An 18,420-nucleotide genomic window follows, 5' to 3' on the forward strand; every position below is an offset into this window, starting at 1 on the left:
GCTGCCTTGGCCTCCCAAAGTGCTGAGATTATAGGCATGAGTCACTGCACCCGGCCTATGCACCAGATATTTTTAAAAAACCAGATGTAAGACTTTACACTTACCCCTATTAAATGTTATCTCATTAGCCTATCAGGTAGCTTTGGTTTTTTACTTTTATTTTATTTATTTATTTATTTTTTTGAGACAAGAGTTTCGCTCTTGTTGCCCAGGCTGGAATGCAATGGTGCGATCTCCGCTCACTGCAACCTCCGCCTCCTGGGTTCAAGTGATTCTCCTGCCTCAGCCTCCCAAGTAGCTGGGATTACAGGCATGTGCCACCACGCCTGGCTAATTTTGTGTTTTTTAGTAGAGACGGTTTCACCATGTTGGTCTAGCTGGTCTCGAACTCCCGACCTCAGGTGATTTGCCCACCTTGGCTTCCCAAAGTGCTGGGATTACAGGCGTGAGCCACTATGACCGACTGGTTTTTTTCTTAAGACTAGTCAAGTGCAGAGTGAGAAGAGGGAAAAGAGTAGAACAAGGGGTTTGATCAGCCTTGGTTTCTTTGAATCTTGATTTTTGTCATTCGGTTTATTATGCTGATTCAACAGAGGGCCCTGAAGCTAATGTTGGAATGTTTTCAGACATCTAGGAAATGATAATTCATCAAAAGTCATGGAGACTATTCCAAAAGTTTTATGCAGATATAACTCAGCTGTTGAGGTATGAGTTAATACCACTATAAGTTGACATGGCCAGGAAAGACAAGTCCATTGCCAACTTGCTTTGTGTTGAACATTACTCCAAAAGAGATTAAATTCTAAGACATATTGTGTCAACATAAAGGCAAAAGAGCTGGCTAATTCTTCTCAAGAAATCAATGGCTCGACCTTTTGGCTCATGCCTGTAATCCCAGCATTTTGGGAGGCCGAGGTGGGGGATCACCTGAGGTCGGGAGTTCAAGACCAACCTGACCAACCTGGAGAAACCCCGTCTCTGCTAAAAAATACAAAATTAGCTGGGCATGGTGGTGCATGTCTGTAATCCCAGCTACTTGAGAGGTTGAGGCAGGAGAATCGCTTGAACCCAGGAGGCAGAGGTTGCAGTGAGCCAAGATCACGCCATTGCACTCCAGCCGGGGCAACAAGAGCAAAACTCCATCTCAAAAAAAAAAAAAAAATCAATTAATGCACATATAATATAGAGACAGAGTTCTTGTTACCATTATTTTGCCTTTGACAAGTTTATATTGAGCACATTATCAGGCAATGTGGGAGATTCTGGAGAACCAGGTTTGCCTCATAGCTAGGGTTACCATATGCTCTAGTTTGCCTGGGGCAACCCTGATTTATGCCTGTTGTCCCAGTGTGATTATTGCTAGTGTGATTTTTCACTTTGAGAAGTGTCCAGGTTTGGAAGATAAATTATCTTGCTATCCTTCTCATAACCTAATGGGTTCTCTTTAGTATTTTATCTGGGTTAAAATTACACAGCTGTAATTTGGCAGCTCTAATAAGACTGCAACAATACTTATCTTCCATTTGAACAGATTGTTACTTGACCAAGGGGAAGTTTTGTTTTTTTTTTTTTTTTTTTGAGGCGGAGTCTCGCTCTGCCGCCCAGGATGGAGTGCAGTGTTGCGATCTCGGCTCACTGCAAGCTCGGCCTCCTGGGTTCACGCCATTCTCCTGCCTCAGCCTCCCCAGCAGCTGGGACTACAGGCGCCCACAACCATGCCCGGCTAATTTTTTGTATTTTTAGGTGAGACGGGGTTTCACCCTGTTAGCCAGGATGGTCTCAATCTCCTGACCTCGTGATCCGCCCGCCTCGGCCTCCCAAAGTGCTGGGATTACAGGCATGAGCCACTGCGCCTGGCTACCAAGGGCAGTTAATAGCAAAAGTAACTGCAGGGCACATGTATGTCATGGGCAAAAAAAAAAAAAAAAAAAGCAATTAAGGTTTGCAGGTACTTAGAGTTTCTCCTGAGCCACTCTCTAGAGGGCAGTATTACATATATATCTGTAATTATCCAGTTACAACAAAAAAGGGGATCTGGTTCATGCATGAAAATCAGAAATATTTCATACTCTTAAAGAACACATTGGAACCAATATTATGATTAAAACATATTTTGCTAAGCAAAGAAATATTAAAATTAATTCATTAACATTCTGAACATTTTTTAATTTGTAAAAACTGAACTTTGATGCCTTGAATATATAATGATTCATTATAACAATTACGTACAGACTTTAATAATCTGCATATTTTATGCTTCTTTCATGTTTTTCCTAATTAATGATTTGACATGGTTAATAATTATAATATATTCTGCATCACAGTTTACATATTTATGTAAAATAAGCATTTAAAAATTATTAGTTTTATGCTGCCTGCTTAAATATTACTTTCCTCAAAAAGAGAAAACAAAAATGCTAGATTTTACTTTATGACTTGAATGATGTAATGTTAAACCCTAGTATTTAGAATGTTTCTTAGCAGTTGTGTAGTTATTTTTATGTCATAAGTGATAATTTGTTAGCTCCTATAACAAAAGTCTATTGCTTGTGTTTCACATTTTGGATTTCCTAATATAATGTTCTCTTTTTAGAAAAGGTGGACAAGTCCTATTTTCAAGAGAAGATGACTTTTAACAGTTTTGAAGGATCTAAAACTTGTGTACCTGCAGACATCAATAAGGAAGAAGAATTTGTAGAAGAGTTTAATAGATTAAAAACTTTTGCAGATTTTCCAAGTAGTAGTCCTGTTTCAGCATCAACACTGGCACGAGCAGGGTTTCTTTATACTGGTGAAGGAGATACCGTGCGGTGCTTTAGTTGTCATGCAGCTGTAGATAGATGGCAATATGGAGACTCAGCAGTTGGAAGACACAGGAAAGTATCCCCAAATTGCAGATTTATCAATGGCTTTTATTTTGAAAATAGTGCCACGCAGTCTACAAATTCTGGTATCCAGAATGGTCAGTACAAAGTCGAAAACTATCTGGGAAGCAGAAATCATTTTGCCTTAGACAGGCCATCTGAGACACATGCAGACTATCTTTTGAGAACTGGGCAGGTTGTAGATATATCAGACACCATATACCCGAGGAACCCTGCCATGTATAGTGAAGAAGCTAGATTAAAGTCCTTTCAGAACTGGCCAGACTATGCTCACCTAACCCCAAGAGAGTTAGCAAGTGCTGGACTCTACTACACAGGTATTGGTGACCAAGTGCAGTGCTTTTGTTGTGGTGGAAAACTGAAAAATTGGGAACCTTGTGATCGTGCCTGGTCAGAACACAGGCGACACTTTCCTAATTGCTTCTTTGTTTTGGGCCGGAATCTTAATATTCGAAGTGAATCTGATGCTGTGAGTTCTGATAGGAATTTCCCAAATTCAACAAATCTTCCAAGAAATCCATCCATGGCAGATTATGAAGCACGGATCATTACTTTTGGGACATGGATATACTCAGTTAACAAGGAGCAGCTTGCAAGAGCTGGATTTTATGCTTTAGGTAAACTTTATTATAAAACCAATAAATAGCTTCCCAACTTTGCCAGGGCTCGTAAAAAGTAAATAGATGCCCTTAGCCCCCTGAACTGGTAAATATTTAGGTATAACTTGGCATGATTATATATATATCCGTATTATTCTGTGAACTCTTATGTTGAACCTGTAATGTAACTACTGAATTTATGTGAAAAAGACTACCATATTATGAGTCATGCTTCTCTTCATGTAATTGTTTTTAGGAAGTAGATAACTTGCAAAAGATGGTAGCATCCCCAATAGCAAAATGGGTCTAATAGTAATATTAACCATCATTTATTGAGCACTTACTGTAAGTAAATACATATACCTCATGCATTTTCTCTAAACTTCACAATAACTTCTTTTTGTTGTTTTTTTTTTGTTTTTTTTTTTGAGACGGAGTTTCGCTCTTGTTGTCCAGGCTGGAGCGCAATAGCGAGATTTAGGCTCGCTGCAACCTCTGCCTCCTGGGTTCAAGCGATTCTCCTGCCTTGGCCTCCTGAGTGACTGGGATTACAGGCATGTGCTACCACGCCTGGCTAATTTTGTATTTTTAGTAGAGACAGGGTTTCTCCCTGTTGGTCAAGCTGGTCTCAAATTCCTGACCTCAGGTGATCCACCTGCCTTGGCCTCCCAAAGTGCTGGGATTACAGGTGCATGCGCCACGCCTGGCTAATTTTTGTACTTTTAGTAGAGACGGGGTTTCACCATGGCCAGGCTGGTCTCAAACTCCTGACCTTGTGATCCACCCACCTTGGCCTCCCAAAGTGCTGGGATTACAGGCATGAGCCACCGCGCTTGGCCATATGAGTGCTTTCAAATGGACTGTGGTAGACATGTCAGGAAGGGCCGTTGGAGTGATTGCTTCTAAAGATATTTTTTAAAATTATACCATTATATATTTGACCCATTTATTTTAAGATTGAATAATGCCTATAAAATATTGGTTATTTCAAAAGATTTTATTTATGTACCATCATATAGTAATCTTGAAGGTTTGTTTAGTGTCATGTTGCTATAAACTTAGAGAAACTTGTCTCATAATTTCATTATGTAGAACTTTAATGTTACTAATACTTGGAACATAACATCAGTTTTAAAGTTTCACAGTTTGAAACAGTAAGTACAATATTGGTGGCCCAAATAACATACTAAAAAGACAGTATGGCTGGGCTCAGTGGCTCACGCCTGTAATCCCAGCACTTTGGGAGGCTGAGGTGGGTGGATCACCTGAGGTCAGGAGCTCAAGACCAGCCTGGCCAACATGGCGAAACCCCGTCTCTACTAAAAATACAAAAATTACCTGGACGTGGTGGCACGTGCCTGTAATCCTAGCTACTCGGGAGGCTAAGGCAGGAGAATCACTTGAACCCAGGAGGCAGAGGTTGCAGTGAGCCGAGATCAAGCCATTGCACTCCCGCCTGTGCAACAAGAGTAAAACTCCATCTCAGAAAAAAAATAGTAATAATAATAAATAAATAAATAAATAAATAAATAAATGAAAATAAAGTATGCCAGGCGCAGTGGCTCACGCCTGTAATCCCAGCACTTTGGGAGGCCGAGGCGGGTGGATCACTTGAGGTCAGGAGTTCAAGATCAGGCTGGCCAACATGGTGAAACCCCATCTCTACCAAAGATATAAAAAATTAGCCAGGTATGGTGGCGCATGCCTGTAATCCCAGCTACTTGAGAGGCTGAGGCAGGAGAATCGCTTGAACTCGGGAGGCAAAGGTTGCAGTGAGCCAAGACTGAGCCATTGCACTCCAGTCTGGGGAACAGAGCAAGACTCAGTCTCAAAAAAAAAATAAAAAATAACAATTTTAGTTTTTAACATAAAACTTGGCAGTTTTATTTTTGTCTTCTGTAAAAAATACCTCAGATTGAATCAGTGAATTTAGTGTGTATTTCTTCCTCAAAGGATAAAGATCATATCTGTTACTTAGATGTGAATTTGAATGTCTTGTTTTAAGCTGCGAGATTTTCATGTTTTTCAGATGTGCTTAATTTTTAGGTGTTAAATGAATATTTTTGTGTAAGCTTCTAATTGCACAAATACATATATTCCTGTGTGTTTTCGTAGGTGAAGGTGATAAAGTAAAGTGCTTTCACTGTGGAGGAGGGCTAACTGATTGGAAGCCCAGTGAAGACCCTTGGGAGCAACATGCTAAATGGTATCCAGGGTAAGATATTTAATTGTTCATTGTACAGGCAAGTTGGATAGCATGCAGTGGGAGACTTGAATTACTTTTTACCTCAACTATTTTTGCCTTCACTATGGCTTGAAATTCATGCTAGGTTTATAAAAATGAGGAAGGTTTATAAGCCTTCTCTGATGACCAAAACATTCACTGTTCATGTGTCATATCTATGACATTCAGAATATCCCATTTCTTTTCTTTTTTTTTTTTTTTTTTAACACAGAGTTTCACTCTCTTGCCTAGGCTGGAGTGCAGTGGTGCAATCTTGGCTCACTGCACGCTCCGCCTCCCAGGTTCAAGCGATTTTTGTGCCTCAGCCTCTTGAGTAGCTGGAATTACAGGCACCCGCCACTGCCACCATGCCTGGCTAATTTTTTTTTTTTTTTTGATATGGAGTCTCACTCTGTTGCCAGGCTGGAATGCAGTGGTGCGATTTTGGCTCACTGCAACCTCCGCCTCCCGGGTTCAAGCGATTCTCCTGCCTCAGCCTCCCAAGTAGCTGGGACTACAGGTAAGTGCCACCATGCCCAGCTAATTTTTTGTATTTTTAGTAGAGACAGGGCTTCACCATGTTGGCCAGGATGGTCTTGATCTCCTGACCTTGTGATCTGCCCACCTCGGCCTCCCAAAGTGCTGGGATTCTGGCTGATTTTTGTATTTTTTAGTAAAGACAGGGTATCACCATGTTGGCCAGGCTGGTCTTGAACTCCTGACCTCAGATGATTGGCCTGCCTCGGCCTCCCAAAGTGCTGGGATTACAGGTGTGAACCACTGTGCCTGGCCTCTAGATTATCCCATTTCTTTTTCTTTTTTTTTTTTTTGAAACAAGAGTTTTGCTCTTGTCGCCCAGGCTGGAGTGCAGTGGTGCTATCTCAGCTCACTGCAATCTCTGCCTCCTGGGTTCAAGTGATTCTCCTGCCTCGGCCTCCCGAGTAGCTGGGATTACAGGTGCCCGCCACCACGCCCGGCTAATTTTTTGTATTTTTAGTAGAGACGGGGTTTCACCATGTTGGTCAGGCTGGTCTTGAACTCCCAACCTCAGGTTATCCACCCGCCTCAGCCTCCCAAAGTGCTGGGTTTACAAGCATGAGCCACCGTGCTTGGCCTCTAGATTATCCAATTTTTAAATACAAATTAGAAAATGTGTGCTTTTTTATTGTTGGAAGTAGGCTCTTTTATGATCAGCATGAGAGCCCATATTGCCAAGGAGATTCCTTAAGAAATCATCATACCCCTAGGAAATATTAGCGTATCTCATTATCTCTATGACATACAGTTGTTCACATTTTGAGATCTCTGGTTGGGGTGTGGTGGCTCGCGCCTGTAATCCCAGCACTTTGGGAGGATGAGGCGGGTGGATTGCTGGAGCCCAAGAGTTCGAGACCAGCCTGGGCAACATAGTGAGACCCTGTCTCTACAAAAAAATATGAAAAACAATTAGCCAGTCATGGTGGCACACACCTGTAGTTCCAGTTACTCATGAGACTGAGGTAAGAGGATCACTTGAGCTGGGGAGGCAGAGGTTGTAGTGAGCTGACGCCACTGCACTCGGTGCCACTGCACTCCAGCCTGGGCAACAGAGTGAGACCCTGTCTCAAAAAAAAAAAAAAACAAAAAACGAAAACAAACAAACAAAAAAAACAGCCGGGCATGGTGGCTTACGCCTGTAATCCCAGCACTTTGGGAGGCCAAGGTGGGTGGATCACCTGAGGTCGGGGGTTTGAGACCAGCCTGAACAACATGGAGAAACCCTGTCTCTACTAAAAATACAAAATTAGCCGAGCGTGGTAGCGCATGCCTGTAATCCCAGGTATTCGGGAGGCAGAGGTTGCAGTGAGCCAAGATCGTGCCATTGCACTCCAGCCTGGGCAACAAGAGTGAAGCTCCGTCTCAAAAAAATAAAAATAAAAACCCAAACTTCAGAGCGATCATTTGAAAAGAAATCTTAGCCTTAAACAACTTTAAAAATAAATATTGAAAAGCCTAAAGAATTCCATTTAAATGGGCAATTGGTTAATTCTTTAAATAAAACCTGTTAAGATGGGCGTGGTGGCTCATGCCTACAATCCCAGCACTTTGGGAGACTGAGGCAGGCAGATCACTTGAGGTGAGGAGTTTGAGACCAGCCTGGCCAATATGGTGAAACCCTGTCTCTACTGAAAATACAAAAATTAGCTGGGCGTAGTGGTGCATGCCTGTAATCCCAGCTACTCAGGAGGCTAAGGCAGGAGAATTGCTTGAACCCCGGGAGGCGGATGTTGCAGTGAGCCAAGATCATGCCACTGCACTCCAACCTGGGTGACAGAGCGAGACTCTGTCTCAAAAAAAAAAAAAAGTCAAGGTGCTAATTTAATAACTTGTTTTAGAAAGTTCTCAAGTTGATATTTTTTGCTCTACTAACATTAGCATAGGTAACATAACAAAGGGAACTTTTTTAACCTTAAAATGACAGTGGGATAGGGAATTGGGTAACATTTTACTTTGTGGCTCCTTAGAAGTACTGAAAAGCAAGTTAATGGAATTAATAGAATTAATATGATGGAGATTATATCTTTGCTTGTACTTCACTAATTTATCAGCTACTAAAGTTTAACCTTTTAATTGTTTAGGTGTAAATATCTGTTAGAACAGAAGGGACAAGAATATATAAACAATATTCATTTAACCCATTCACTTGAGGAATGTCTGGTAAGTCTCATTATATAATTTATATTTTCAAATTTATATTTCAAATTATATTTTCATTATGTAATTTATATTATATCATTTGTTTATAGTTATTTCTTCATGCAAAATTCTCAGTATAGTATTATAAATCAATATATGTATACATTACATGAAAACACAAATTTTAAGTTAAAAACAAAATAATAAATGTATGATGGGCTTTAAGAGTGAGAGCTAGCCAGGCACAGTGTTTCACACCTGTAATTCTAATATTTTGAGAGGCCAAGGCGAGAGGATCACTTGAACCCAGGAGTTTGAGATCAGCCTAGACAACATAGTGAGACCCTGTCTCTACAAAAAATTTTAAAAACCAATTAGCCAGACTTTTGGTACATGCCTGTAGTCCCAGCTACTTGGGAGGCTGAGGCAGGAGGATCGCTTGAGCTCAAAAGGTCAGAGGATTCAGTGAGCCATGTTCATTCCACTGTACTCCAGCCTGAGTGAGAAAGGGAAACCCTCTCTCTTAAAAAAAAAAAAAAAAAAAAGAGAGAGAGAGAGAGCCTAAAAAGTGTTTCTTATTCTTTACCTGAAGTAAATTTGTGAAAAGATAATCAGGATGAACTGATTTAAGTATCACTGTAGGCAAAAATGGGCTTGAAGAACTAAAATACTAAAAGTCCCTTAGCCTTCTGAAATTAGATCTTCGTATAATGTGCTTTGTACTCAAAAGTAGTTTTAAACTTTTTGCAGACATTATTTAAAATCTTAAAAATATATCTAAATTGATAGGATGGGTGCTGGGTGCAGCGGCTCACACCTGTAATCCCAGCACTTTGGGAGGCTGAGGCGGATGAATCACCTGAGGTCAGGAGTTCGAGACCAGCTTGGCCAACATCATGAAACCCCATCTCTACTAAAAATACAAAAAATTAGCCAGGCACGATGGCGCGCACCTGTAATCTCAGCTACTGGGGAGACTGGGGCAGGAGAATTGCTTGAACCTGGGAGGCTGAGGTTACAGTGAGCTGAGATCGTGCCACTGCACTCCAGCCTGGGCAACAAGAGTGACACTCCGTCTCAAAAATAAAAAATAAATAAATAAATAAACAAATAAATAAATAAATTGATAGGATGAACTGAGGTGGCCAAGGCATCAGTAATAGGTGGAAAGAACCCTGGACTAAAATGGGAGACTAGAGTTCCCCCAATGACTCTACCCTGAAGTCATTCGTTCTCCCTGGGCCTCAACTTCTTGTTTGTAAAATGAAGGGATTAGATTAGATATCTTATAACTTCCTTCTAGCTCCATCAGGCTATGCCTCTTGTGAATATTCATATATTGAATTGAAATAAAGCCAATTTATTTTAAATTTATGATTAATTTAACTTTTCAAATGGAAATGATTGCCTCTACCAAAAATAATTCTAACTTACAATTCCTATTTCTGTTACAGGTAAGAACTACTGAGAAAACACCATCACTAACTAGAAGAATTGGTAAATATGCTTGTTAAATTAACTATCCTTTTATTTTTATTTTATTTTTTTTTTTAATTTTTTTTTTTTTTTTTTTTGAGACGGAGTCTTGCTCTGTCGCCCAGGCTGGGGTGCAGTGGCCGGATCTCAGCTCACTGCAAGCTCCACCTCCCGGGTTTACGCCATTCTCCTGCCTCAGCCTCCTGAGTAGCTGGGACTACAGGCGCCCGCCACCTCGCCCGGCTAGTTTTTTGTATTTTTTAGTAGAGATGGGGTTTCACCGTGTTAGCCAGGATGGTCTCGATCTCCTGACCTCATGATCCACCCGTCTCGGCCTCCCAAAGTGCTGGGATTACAGGCTTGAGCCACCGCGCCCGGCCAGATTTTATTTTATTTATTTATTTATTTTTTTGAGACGGAGTCTCGCTCTGTCACCCAGGCTGGAGTGCAGTGGCCGGATCTCAGCTCACTGCAAGCTCCGCCTCCAGGGTTTACGCCATTCTCCTGCCTCAGCCTCCCGAGTAGCTGGGACTACAGGCGCCCGCCACCTCGCCCGGCTAGTTTTTTGTATTTTTTTAGTAGAGACGGGGTTTCACCGTGTTAGCCAGGATGGTCTCGATCTCCTGACCTCGTGATCCGCCCATCTCGGCCTCCCAAAGTGCTGGGATTACAGGCTTGAGCCACCGCGCCCGGCCCAACTATCCTTTTAATTTAACTGCTAATTTATCATACTTGTCATTTATAGGGTAGAAAGATAAGCATGTTCTTCCAAGGTCACCATGATATATTTATTTGAGATGACGTTACTATAAATTTAAGAATTTAGGCGGCCGGGCGTGGTGGCTCACGCCTGTAATCCCAGCACTTTGGGAGGCCGAGGTAGGCGAATCACAACGTCAGGAGATCGAGACCATCCTGGCTACATGGTGAAACTCCGTCTCTACTAAAAATTTTTAAAAAAAATTAGCTGGATGTAGTGGTGCACACCTGTAGTCCCAGGTACTTGGGAGGCTGAGGCAGGAGAATCGCTTGAACCCGGGAGGTGGAGGTTGCAATGAGCCAAGATCGTGCCACTGCACTCAAGCCTGGCAACAGAGCGAGATTCCGTCTCCAAAAACAAAAACAAAAGCAAAAAATAATTTAATAAAGTACTTATAAATTGCAGTCAGAGGCTGGGTGCAGTGGCTGACACCTGTAATCCCAGCACTTTGGGAGGCCGAGGAGTTCAAGACCATCCTAGCCAACATGGCGAAACCCTAAAAATACAAAAATTAGCTGGGCGTGATAGTGTGCGCCTGTAGTCCCAGCTACTCGGAAGGCTGAGGCAGGATAATCACTTGAACCTGGGCGGTGGAGGTTGCAGTCAGCTGAGATCATGTCAGTGCACTCTAACCTGGGCAACAGAGCAAGACTCCATCTCAAAAAGAAAAGAAAAAAAATCAGTCAGACGTGTCTGTATTAAAAATGTTAGTAGGCCATCAGATAGTTTTTCCAAGTTCAGGAGGAACACTGATAGGCTACTTCATTGCCATTTCTGCTAAAATCACAAGAGAAAGGGTGAAGTGTCTTTTTGTACCTAGGGTTCCTTAAGTAAGCCAGAATTATTTCACTTTTCTACTGGTGTGCCATTACCATGATAAGCCCTAACCCATCTGCTTCTTTATCCCATACTGTCATTGTACCTTCCCCAGCTTCTTCACAGAGGTGTAAGATTTGTTTTGTTTACCTCCTGTTACTTCATGGAGAAGTAGAGGTTTTAAAACTCAAAAAGTGGGCAGAGAAAGATATTATGCTAAGGAAGGAAGATAATTGTTATCCCCACTTTTCAGATGAAGAAACAGTCGGAGAGGTTAAGTGACTTGCGCACAGTCACATTACAAATCATTAGTGGAACTAGGACGGCAAGCAGGGTCTTCTGAATCCTACATCACACTGCAAATCTCATTTTCAACTTAGGCATCATATTTCAAAAGTAGTAGAAAGTTTAATTTAGAGTATGTCTAGTGATTCCCCACTTCCTAAATTGGTAGCATCATCTATTTAGTATCTTAAGAATTACAAGGGGCTGGGTGCGGTGGCTCACGCCTGTAATCCCAGCACTTTGAGAGGCTGAGGCAGGTGTATCACCTGAGGTCAGGAGTTCGAGACCAGACTGACCAACTTGGCAAAACTCCATCTCTACTAAAAATACAAAGTTAGCCGGGCTTGGTGGTGCATGCCTGTACTTGGGAGGCTGAGGCAGGAGAATTGCTTGAATCCAGGAGGCGGTGGTTGCAGTTAGCCGAGATCGCACCATTGCACTCCAACCTGGGCAACAAGAGCGAAAACTCTGTCTCAAAAAAAAAAGAGAATAGAATTATAACGCAAGACAGTAATGTATAGGTATTCATAAGTATTCTTGAGAGGGAGAGCTAGTTTAATATTATTTGATATGGGTTTTGTAATGGGCATAAACAATACAACCTAAGAAATCATTTAGTCTAGCCTATATTGTTAAAGTTACTAAGAAACAAAGATACTATAGCACTTTCTTTTTTTTTTTTTTTTTTTTTTTGAGACGTAGTCTCACTGTGTTGCCTGGACTAGAGTGCAGTGGCTATTCATAGGCATGATCATAGCTCATTGCAGCCTCAAACTCCTGGGCTCAAGTCATCCTCCTGTCTCAGCCTCCTGAGTAGCTAGAACTACAGATGTGTGCCACTACATCCAGCTTCTATAACATTTCTTGATAATATTCTATGGTATTTAATCATTGTTACGATGCATATTAATCTTTTTATGACTGATGAGGCTCTGGTTTAGGGTTAACGTTTTAAAATTGAAATATAATTCACATATAAATTTCATCCTATAAAGTGTACAATTTAGGGTTTTTTTAGTATATTCACAAGGTTGGGCAACCATTACTACTCTTTTTGTTATATATAAAAAATAATAAATTCAGCTGGGTGCGGTGACTCACTCTTGTAATCCCAGCACTTTGGGAGGCCGAGGTGGGCAGATCACTTGAGGTCAGGAGTTCAAGACCAGCCTGGCCAACATGGTGAATCCCCATCTGTACTAAAAATACAAAAATTGCCAGGTGCAGTGGCTCACGCCTGTAATCCCAGCACTTTGGGAGGCCGAGGCGGGTGGATCACCTGAGGTCTGGAGTTCGAGAACAGCCTGGCCAACATGGTGAAACTCCATCTCTACTAAAAATACAAAATTAGCTGAGCATGGTGCTGCACACCTGTAATCCCAGCTATTCAGGAGTCTGAGGCAGGAGAATTGCTTGAACCTGGGAGGCAGAGGGTTGCAGTGAGCCGAGACCACGCCATTGCACTCCAGCCTGGGCAAAAAGGAGCAAAACTCTGCCTCAAAAAAAAGAAAAATACAAAAATTACTGGGGCGTGGTGGCACACACCTTTAGTCCCAGCTACTCGGGAGGCTGAGACATAAAAATTGCTTGAACCTGGGAGGCGGAGGTTTCTGTGAGCTGAGATCGTGCTACTGCACTCCAGCCTGGGTGATGGACCGAGATTCTATCTCAAAAATAAGTAAATAAATAAATAAAACATAAATTCAGCTCCATGACTACTCCTGCAGAGCAGGGCTCCTCCCTGCGCAGTGAGTGGCATTACTACTATTTAATTGCAGAACACTGTCATTACCCCAACAAGAAACTCCATACTCACCCATGAACAGTCATTCTTCATTGCCCACCCTACCCCTAGGCCAAGGCAAACAGTAATCTATTTTCTGTCTCTATGGTTTTGCCTATTTTGGACATTTAATATAAATGGAATAATGTAATATGTGTCTTCAAGGTGCATCCATGTTGTAGCATATATGAGTATTTCATTCTTTTTTATTGTAGAAAAAGAATCCATTATATAAATAATACCACATTTTGTTTATCTATTTCTCAGTTGACATTTGGCTTGTTTCTACTTTTTGACTATTATGAATGATGGTTCTACGAACATTTATGTATAAAAGTTTTTGTATAGACATGTTATATACCCAATTCTCTTGGGTATATATCCAGGGATGGAATTGCTGGGTCATGTGGTTATTCTATATTTAACCTTTTGATAAACTACCAGACAGATTTCCAAAGTGACTGCACCCTTTGACTTTCCTACCAGCAGTGTATGAGGATTTCATTTTCTCTACATTCATTATCTGTCTTATTTATCACAGCCATTCTAGTGGATGTGACGTGGTATCTCATTGTGGTTTTGTTTTGCATTTCCCTGATGATTAATGATATTGAGCATCTTTTCATGTGCTTATTGTCCATTTGTAAATCTTTGTAGAAATGTCTGTTCATCTCCTTTGACTTTTTTTTTTTTTTTTTTTTTTTTTCCGAGATGGAATCTTGCTCTGTTGCCTAGGCTGGAGTGCAGTGGTACGATCTCGGCTCACTGCAACCTCTGCCTCCTGGGTTCAAGCGATCCTCCTGCCTCAGCCTCCCTAGTAGCTGGGATTACAGGTGCTCACCACCACACCAGGCTAATTTTTGCATTTTTAGTAGGGACGGGGTTTTGCCATGTTAGCCACGCTGGTCTTGAACTCCTGACCTCAGGTGATCCACCCACCTTGGCCTCCCAAAGTGCTGGGATTACAGGTGTGAGCCACCGTGCCTGGCCCATTTTTTCTTTTCTTTTTTCTTTTTTTTTTGAGACAGGGTCTTGCTCAGTCACCCAGGCTGGAGTACAGTAGTACAGTCACGCTCACTGTGGCCTCGACCTCCCTGGCTCAAGCAATTCTGCTGCCTCAGTCTTCTGCGTAGCTGGGACTACAGGTGTGCGCCACCACACCCAGTTAATTTTTGTATTTTTTATAGAGAGAAAGTTTCGCCATTGTTGCCCTGGCTGGTCTCAAACTCCTGGAATTAAACAATCTGCCTCCCTCGGCCTCCCAAAGTGCTGGGATTACAGGTGTGATCCACTGTGCCCAGCCTTGACCATTTTTTATTTGGGTTGTCCTTCTTTTTCTACTGAACAGTCTGGGGAGATGGGTTACCTTTTTGTTATTGAGTTAAAAGAGATCATTATATATTACAGTTCTTTTTTTTTGGCCTCTTTTACTTTCTAAATGAAGATTATAGTTATTTATATATATAAGTCCCTGTCAGATTTATGATTTGCAAGTATTTTCTCCCATTCTGTGGGTTTCCTTTTTTTTTTCCCCCCAAGATGGAGTCTTGCTCTGTTGCCCAGTCTGGAGTGCAGTGGTACGATCTCTGTTCATTGCAACCTCCGCCTCCTGGGCTCAAGCAATTCTGCCTCAGCCTCCCGAGTAGCTGGGATTACAGGTGTGCAGCACCATGGCTGGCTAATTTTTGTTGTTGTTTTTTTAGTGGAGATGGGGTTTCACCATGTTGTCCAGGCTGGTCTCAAACTCCTGACCTCATGATCCACCCACCTCAGCCTCCCAAAGTGCTGGAATTACAGGCGTGAGCCACTGCACCTGGCCACCTTTTTCACTTTCTTGTTGGCATTCTTTGAAGCATAACGTCTTTAATTTTTTTTTTTTTTTGAGACGGAGTTTTGCTCTTGTTACCCAGGCTAGAGTGCAATGGCACGATCTTGGCTTTCCGCAACCTCTGCCTCCTAGGTTCAAGCAATTCTCCTGCCTCAGCCTCCTGAGTAGCTGGAATTACAGGCGTGCACCACCACGCCCGGCTAATTTTGTATTTTTAGTAGAGACAGGATTTCTCCATGTTGAGGCTGATCTCGAACTCCTGACCTCAGGTGATCCACCTGCCTCAGCCTTCCAAAGTGCTGGGATTACAGGTGTGAGCTGCTGTGCCCGGCCAAACGTTTTTAATTTTTATGAAATCCAATTTATCTGTTTTTTTGTGTGTGTTGCTCATGCTGTTAATGTCATATTTAAAAAACCATTGCCTAATCCAGGGTCACCAAGGTTTATACCTATGTTTTCTTCTAAGAGTTTTATGGTGTTATATCTTACATTCTGGTCTTTGATCCATTTTGAGTTAATTTTTGTATATGGTATGAGGTAGGGGTCCATGTCCTTCCTTTTTGTTTTTAGCAAGTTGAGTTTGAGATACCTGCAGGACATTGAAGTAGGAGGATAATAAAACCTGTATAAATGAGAGTAAGATGGTGCTGGTAGGGGAAGTGTCTGGAAAGACCTTTTTTTTTTTTTCTTTTGAGGCAGAGTCTCGCTCTATCACCCAGGCTGGAGTGCAGTGGCGCAATCTTGGCTCACTGCAACCTCCGCTTCCCGGGTTCAAGGGATTCTCCTGCATCAGCCTCCCGAGCAGCTGGGACTACAGGCACATGCTACTGCACCCAGCTAATTTTTGTATTTTTAGTAGAGACAGGGTTTTTTTTTGCCATGTTGGCCAGGCTGATCTTGAACTCCTGACCTCAGGTGATCCACCCACCTCGGCCTCCCAAGGTGCTGGGATTATAGGCGTGAGCCACTGCACCTGGCTGGAAAGACCATTTTTAAGAAGGGTCGATGAGGGATTCGAAGGGAACCACCAACATCTCATTAGATGGGCACAAGTAAAGGAGCAACAAAACAAACTGAAAATAAAAACAAGTCAAAGATAGAAGCAAGAAAGAGCAATGTATAGTTGCCCTCTGGACATTTCTACCTAGAATGCATCTCTAAAAACCACTCAGACTGAATCCAATCCTGCATTTTTTTCTCCTGTATTGGTTAATAGTACCACAGTTCACAAGGTTGCCCAGTAATTTATGTGTTCCTAAGCTCTTTGCTCTCTGTAATCCTTTTACATTTAATTAATCATCAAATTTGATGGATTCCACCTTTTTAATGTTGCTTCAGACTTTCCCACTTACTCTGCTCTAGTTCAGGCCCTTCCTTGTTTTTCATCTGGACAATTGTAGTAGTCTCCTAACTGGTCTTTTTTCTATATTATAACCTCCCAACAGAGGTTTTCTTTTTTTTTCTTTTTTTTTTTTTTTTTTAGACGGAGTCTTGCTCGATCGCCCAGGCTACAGTGCAGTGGCATGATCTCGGCTCACTGCAACCTCTGCCTCCCAGGTTCACGCCATTCTCCTGCCTCAGCCTTCCGAGTAGCCGGGACTACAGGCGCCCATCACTATGCTTGGCTAATTTTTTTTTGTATTTTTAGTAGAGACGGGGTTTCACTGTGTTAGGATGGTCTCGATCTCCTGACCTTGTGAACCGCCCGCCTCAGCCTCCCAAAGTGCTGGGATTACAAGTGTGAGCCACCATGCCTGGCCCAGAGTTGTGTTTTTTTTTGTTTGTTTGTTTGTTTTGAGACGGAGTCTTTGGTCTGTCACCCAGGCTGGAGTGCAGTGGCGCGATCTTGGCTCACTGCAAGCTCCGCCTCCTGGGCTCACACCATTCTCCTGCCTCAGCCTCCCGAGTAGCTGGGACTACAGGCGCCCGCTACCACGCCCAGCTAATTTTTTGTATTTTTAGTAGAGACGGGGTTTCACCGTGTTAGCCAGGATGGTCTCGATCTCCTGACCTTGTGATCCGCCCGTCTCGGCCTCCCAAAGTGCTGGGATTACAGGCGTGAGCCACCGCGCCCAGCAAGAGTTTTTTTTTTTTTTTTATCAAAACACACATCTTAAGTTACTTTCCTACCGTAAAAATATATTTTGTTATTTACTATATATGTTCTTTATACTAGAATCTCTATATCTCTTCCTTTCCAGCCTCCTCTATTTATTTACTTATTTATTTATTTAGATAGCATCTCGCTCTGTCGCCAAGGCTGGAGTGCCATGGTGCAGTCTTGGCTCACTGCAGCCTTCGCCTCCCAGGCTCACAGTATCTTCCAGTCTTAGCCTGCAGAGTAGCTGGGACCGCAGGCGTGTGCTGCCACACCCAGCTGATTTTTATATTTTTTACAGAGACAGGGTTTTGAACTCCTAGGCTCAAGCTATCTGCCTATCTTAGCCTCCTGAAATGCTGGGACTACAGATGTGAGCCACCATGCCCAGCCTTATGTTTTATTTTTATTTTTTAATAGAGACAGGGTCACACTTTGTTGACCAGGGTGGTTTCAAACAGCAGACCTCAAAGAATCCCCCTGTCTTGGCCTCCCCAAAGTGCTGGGATTACAGGTATGAGCCACTGCACCCGGCCTCCTCTCTTTCAAAAAAACATTTATTGAGCTATAATATACATATAGTAGCCAGGTGTGGTGGCTCACGCCTGTAATTCCAGCACTTTGGGAGGTCGAGGAGGGTAGATCACAAGGTCAGGAATTTGAGACCAGCTTGGCCAATATAGTGAAACCCCGTCTCTACTAAAAATACAAAAAGCCGGGTGTGGTGGTACATGTCTGTAATCCCAGCTACTCCAGAGGCTGAGGCAGGAGAATTGCTTGAACCTGGGAGGCAGAGGTTGCAGTGAACCGAGATCACACCATTACACTCTGGCCTGAGTGACAGAGTGAGACTCTGTCTCAAAAAAAAAAAAAAAAAAAAAAAATATATATATATATATATATATATGTATGTATGTATATATATACACACACACATACAGTAAAGTGCTTCAAGTACCCTAATCATAAGTTTTCTACTTGATGAATTTT

General features: G+C 42.3%; 1 protein-coding gene across 8 annotated transcripts in view; it reads left to right on the plus strand.

The window, feature by feature from the left end:
* The window catches only part of XIAP (X-linked inhibitor of apoptosis), a 52,126-nt gene that overhangs the window by 24,295 nt on the left and 9,411 nt on the right, over positions 1 to 18,420 (plus strand). For 7 of the 8 annotated variants that reach the window (XM_077988329.1, XM_077988327.1, XM_015128137.3 and 4 more), the window contains 4 exons: positions 2,594 to 3,502; positions 5,600 to 5,699; positions 8,327 to 8,405; positions 9,839 to 9,881. In XM_077988329.1, coding sequence (XP_077844455.1) covers positions 2,594 to 3,502; positions 5,600 to 5,699; positions 8,327 to 8,405; positions 9,839 to 9,881 — 1,131 coding nt within the window. The remainder of the gene's footprint in view (positions 1 to 2,593; positions 3,503 to 5,599; positions 5,700 to 8,326; positions 8,406 to 9,838; positions 9,882 to 18,420) is intronic. The other variant, XM_077988331.1, reaches the window with a different exon arrangement.

The sequence above is a fragment of the Macaca mulatta genome, chromosome X (genome assembly GCF_049350105.2).
Source record: "Macaca mulatta isolate MMU2019108-1 chromosome X, T2T-MMU8v2.0, whole genome shotgun sequence".
Classification (NCBI taxonomy): domain Eukaryota; kingdom Metazoa; phylum Chordata; class Mammalia; order Primates; family Cercopithecidae; genus Macaca; species Macaca mulatta.